Source organism: Echinops telfairi, unplaced genomic scaffold, assembly GCF_000313985.2.
Source record: "Echinops telfairi isolate 266 unplaced genomic scaffold, ASM31398v2 ScPeMD7_7421;HRSCAF=8459, whole genome shotgun sequence".
Lineage (NCBI taxonomy): Eukaryota > Metazoa > Chordata > Mammalia > Afrosoricida > Tenrecidae > Echinops > Echinops telfairi.
In genome coordinates, this window is record NW_022111321.1 from 12634277 (window position 1) to 12639991 (window position 5715).

General features: G+C 38.9%; 1 protein-coding gene across 1 annotated transcript in view; it reads left to right on the plus strand.

Moving 5' to 3' along the window:
• DYNC2H1 (dynein cytoplasmic 2 heavy chain 1) overlaps positions 1-5715 on the plus strand; it is a 298686-nt gene that overhangs the window by 249562 nt on the left and 43409 nt on the right. The window contains exon 86 of the mRNA XM_030887685.2: positions 1662-1845. Within this exon, the coding sequence (XP_030743545.1) occupies positions 1662-1845 (184 nt within the window). The remainder of the gene's footprint in view (positions 1-1661; positions 1846-5715) is intronic.

The following is a 5715-nucleotide window of genomic DNA, read 5'->3' on the forward strand; positions in this document are numbered from 1 at the left end:
ACCTGATATTAAAGGCTCAAGTAGAAAGCAAATATTTTGAGAATAACGATGGCAACAAATGTACTGGACACAATGGATGTATGTATGGATTGTGATAAGAATTGTATGAGGCCCCAATGAAATGATTTAAAAAACAATCAATGAAGTCTGCATTGGGATTGCATTATATCTGCTGATCGCTTTTTGTAATAGTGTCATTTTTATAAGTTAAGTCTTCCGATTCAGAAGCCTGATATCTAACTCCTTTGATGGAGTTCTCAAGTGGTTTCCTGTGATAGTGTTTTGTCGCTTCCTTTGTACAGTTCTTTTGTTTTTCTTGTCAGATTGGTTCATGAGGAGTTCATCTTTTAGGTCTCTGTATCTTGATCTCTTCTTCCTTTCTTGCTCTAGCCTGACAGTCTACAAATGGGACTCCTTTGAAAGGGATGAGGCTCATCCGAGTTTCTCTGGGTTGTAAGATCATAAGAGAAAACAGGTAGAGAAGAATTAAGCAGAATTAAGTATGATTAACTCAACTTTATATCTCCTGTGTTTATGGCTGGTATATAGTTCATCAAACGCTGAATGAAGAAGGGGAAGAAGGGACAGAAGTGTGACAAAAGGAGCAATGAAGAAGGAAGCTGAGCAGGAAGGACGGTGGGCGAGGGAGGGAAAGCAAGACAGACAGGCTGGAAGGGGGACCATAGAAGGCAAGTGGGAGGAGATAGTCTAGTGGTGATTTTAGAAAATACAGGTGTTTCTAAATACCTCTTAAGCTCATTCAGCATGTTATAATTATATGTCTGTGAAAATTTATTACTTCATATGTTTTAGAGCATATTATATTAGGTTATTTTTATAAAGAGAAAAATTGCTTTTCTTGTATGCTGTAAATGATAGCCCATGCTATCATTTTATTAGTATATTAATAAAATATACTGATAATAGAAATGAATATGCTGTAAAGCAATTGTAAAAGAATTATATTTTTCTTTCTGGCATGACTAATCAAACCCACTATATTGAATGGAGCTCTGGTGATGCAGTGTTTAAAGCTCTTGACTGTTAACCAAAAGTTTGGCAGTTTGAACCAGCCATTCCATAGGAGAAAGACATAGTCGTCTACTTCCATAAAGATTTATAACCTTGTGAGTGAGACTCTATTTGACAGCAGCGGGTTTTGTTTGTTTGTTGTAGAATATTGAATACTGGTCACGAAAGGTTTTTAGTTTTTTCCACACTGAAAAATTTTTGTCTTTTCTCTCCTTTTGTAGTATCATGCTCAGTACTGTTTGGATCATTATCATTGTTATAATCATTAGGGACCACTGACAGATATATCGTCATCAAAATTACTGGAGTGCAAAAAGAGCTCTCCTAGAGATCAAATATAAAAAAAAAAATAATGGGGGGAAAAACCTCCTGCTTGGGAGAGATACACTCTATAAGGGTCTAAAGCACTAGCCCAAAACCTATTAACTTGGATTTTATAGAAAAGAAATTATGAAGGGCCGTATATTTTCTGGAGTTAACTTTTCTTTTACATTAGTTCACTGACTTAGCAGTTTAAAATTCTGTAAGTGTGATGAATACTCTCCTGGTGCCAAGCCCTGTGCTAATGCTGCTGAATGTGGAGGGGCCCAAACAACTCTTATACTGACGCTCCAGGGAACTCTCCTTAGAGTTCACCAGAAAAGGATACACAACCCAACAGCAGCAGCAACAAGAGTGATAACGCAAGTATAGTGATATGGGATCAACCACCAAGATTTTCTAACTTAGAGGGGCCCAGGGAGGAGACACTTGAGCTAAATAGGAATAAACTAATTGAGGAGGGAAAGGAAGGCTCTGTCACACAGAGAGAAGGTAAGAGTCAAGAGGGAGTCTTATGTTTTTAAGTAACTGAATGCGGAGCATAGAGTGCAAAAAAAAAGTGTTCAGAGGTAAGATGAGACAGGAAAGGTATAAATTGTGATATTAAGGAATTGATTTGACCCTACAGGGAAAAAAAGAGCTAGTGAAAGATTTTAAAGTGTGAAATGATGTGGTTAGATTGTGTGTTGAAGGGATTATTTGGTCTGCTGTATGGAGAGATTTCAATTTATTGTGAGGTGTATAATTAAAGACTCCTTCTGAATGCTGGTGATTTCAAGAGAGCCAGAGAACCAACCCCAAATACTCTCAGAACTCTTAGACAGCCTGGCACCCATTCTCTGCTTTGTGCTCTGGAAGAACCTTTAGAGCAGCTACCTTTTTAAAAAAAGGTTTGTTTTCTACACTTAGCTTACTGTCTGCTGAATAACTGAATGAACAAGCACATAAAAATATAAATGGACTAGATCAGTTATCTTTTTGGGACTTTGGAGTTATTTTCTTATCTTTGAGTGTTTCTGCTTTTCAACAGTCTCTTTGGTTTCTGAGTGTCACACTGTTTTGCCTTTCATTCACTAGGCTCAGAACATTCTGTACTCAGTTTATAATCTTGTATCATCAGTATTTGTCTTGATTCCAAGTATTCCCAACACCTCACAGTTGACTCTCTTGGCTCTGTACACTTATAATTCTTGCTTAAATCCAAGCACAACCAAAGCCAGTAGAGATATAGACAGACCACCACTATCCAGTTAGCCTTTGGAGTGCTAAACATACCCAGTGTTCGAGACATGCACAATGGACTCCTGAAGGTCTCCCAGGGTACTTCTGCTAAGGAAAGCTGGAGCTCCACGAGTGTAGGGCAGACCTAATGATCTGCCTTAGGAGTGATCTTCTGCTTAGGTTCCATGTCTTTTGTTGTAAATGGGTATTGTAAAGAATAAATAAACTATGTAACAAATAAAAATGTGTAGTGCTTTCCTGTATGCAACCTGCTTTTTTTATGTAACTCAAACAAATGTGTGGTACACTGATTTACTTCCAAATCTTACTATCCTCTCTTTTGCAAAATCGTGTTGTTTATGTCAACTCTTGGGAGCCTTAAAGTCTGGAATGTGTAAGCAATAAATAGCATTAATTGTTGTTATTAGCAAATTTCCATTACTCATCAAATATAAACTATCTTGAGAGTGTATGAGTAAAGATAGAGACCTAAATAAGCAACCAAGGTCAGCGCAATGAAGGAAATTTCTGGCTATCGGAGCAAACAGTACAGAATTTCTTAGCTGCTTCTACCTATAACCCCCAATAGGTCCTTCAGCTTTGACATGAATTAGGTCTCAGTGAGGCATAAACATTGGGTTGCTAATCACAAGACCTGCATTTTAAAACCCCCAGTTTCTCTGGGGGAGAAAGATGAGATCATCTGATCCAGTAAAGATTCACGGTCTTAGAAACCCTATATGGGGTCAGTATTAGTCAGAATTAACTCAATTGCACCATGTGTGTGTGAGTGCATTTGAGTGAATATTTTCAATGGTAGGCATGTGATTTACATATAATATGATAGTATTTACATCCTATAGCTAGAGAAAATATTGAAGTTGTCAAGAATTTCATTTCCTTTTAATCCACACTTATCCCCGTAAGCAATACTCAAGAAATCAAGTAACAGACAAATCTGCTGCAAACTGCTCCTTAAAGTGTTAAAAAAAAAGATTTCACATTGAGTAATAAGGTGTGCCTAACTCAAGCTATTACCGACCCTGCTGGTGCTGTAGGTTAGGCATTGGGTACTAACCTGGTCGGTGGTTCAGCCGACCAGTCACTCCTCAGGACAAGGTAAGGCTGTCTGGGTCCATAAAGATATATAGTTCAGAAATCCTATAGAGGGTCATAGGAGCCCTGGTGGCATAGTGGTTATTGGTGGAGCTGTTAACTGCAAGGTCAGCAGTTTGAAACAACCAGTGACTCCTCGGGACAAAGATAGGGTCTTCTACTCCCATAAAGAATTACAAGTTTGGGAATTCACAGGGGTAATTCTACCCAGCCCTATACGGTTGCTATGAGTCGACTTCGACTCAATGACATTGAGTTTGGTTTGGTATCTAGGGTCACGATGAGTCAGAAATGACTCCAGGGCAGTGGGTTGGGTTTGGTTGAATCCAACCTAGAGCACTTTCTGGACAATGAGTTAAGAAAACTAAGATGAACTCATTTTAATTATAGTGTTGCTGTAGAATATTAAACATACCATGAATTGCCAGGTTGTTGATAGGTGCCATCCAGTTAGTTCCAACCCTGTGTACAACAGAAAAACACTGCCTGGTCCTGCACAATCCTCACAATTGTTCTATGCTTAGCCCACTGTTGCAGCCACTGTGCCTGCCCATCTCATTGAGGGCCTTCCTTTCTTTTGCTCCCCCTCTGCTTTATCAGGCATGAGGTCCTTCTCCCGGGACTGGTCTCTCCTGACAACGTGAGACTAAGTCTCACCATCCTTGCCTCTAAGGAGCACTCTGGTCATAGTTCTTCCAAGAGAGTTTTGTTTGTTCTTTTGACAATTCTATGTTACTTTCAATATTCTTCCCCAGCACCACAATTCAAACTCATCATTTCTTTTTAGGTCTTAATGATTGTCCAACTTACACACGAACTTGAGGCAGTTGAAAATACCACGGCTTGGGTCAGGTCCTAGTCCTCACCCTAGTTCTCAAGCGAACCTCCTTTTTTTCAACTCTAAAGAAGTCTTGTGCAGTATATGTGCCAAGTGCAGTTCCTCTTTTGATCTTCCTCCTTCTGTGAGCATTGATGTTTAGTGAAAGTGTACATGTGTAGGACATATAGATGGGTTATTTTCATTCCTCGTGTATGTAAAATGTCTATCTGTTTGTGACAGTTAATAATCTAGTGCTTAAAATAAAAATCTAGTTGCATGCCTTATGGCATTACTAACATTTGTCACACATATTTGATAGGGAAGTAACATCTGCACTTACACAAATATTGATAAAACTTCTTTTGGGAGGTCAAAACAATGTTAAAGTAGGCATCTGTTTGTTAAGTCCCCCAGACGACAAAGGCAAATAGCAGATGTTAACCAAACACTGAAACGGAATTGAACTTTACTTCTAGTAGCTGTTTACCAAAATACTTTTAAAAGCTATAAAGGGCTGGAGAGTGATTTGGTTGGGGTGGGTGAGCTTTAGTATGAATGAACAGCAAAGGTCTGTCTTAGGAAGCAGTGTTAATACAGAGACATGAATGAAGAGAGCAAACCATGACCATATCTGAAAGAAAAATAAATCCAGGTAGAGGGACCAGCAAGCTCAAAACCCTCGAGATAGTAATCTACTAATTCAAGGGACTTAATGGAAACCGGGAGGCAGTGCATGTTCATAAGGAGCGGTGCTAGAAAAGCCATCAGGCGGTCACCAGGGACAGGACACGTGGGTGCATGTGGGTTCTCTTCAGGACCCAGATGTAGTCACTGTGTGACAGGAAATCAGTGTCTGTTTGAAAGCAGGGCAGAGACCTTTTATGTTTAAGATATTATTCTGTTGGTGTGTGAAGAGTAAATGGTAGAGAAGAAGGATGGATAGGTATTTTAAGGAATTACTTATTTCATCTAGGTTACAGAATATATTGCTTACATTTGGTTATAATATTCCTTTATGTTTTCAGAGACTCTGAGATGTGTGTGATAATTCTATTTATTTATTTATTTTAAAAATACTTTTATTGGGAGCTCTTACATCTCTTATCACAATCCATACATTCATCCAGTGTGTCAAGTACATTTGCCCATGTGCCACCATCATCATTTTCCAAGCATTCTCTTCCCACTGGAGCCCCTGATATCAG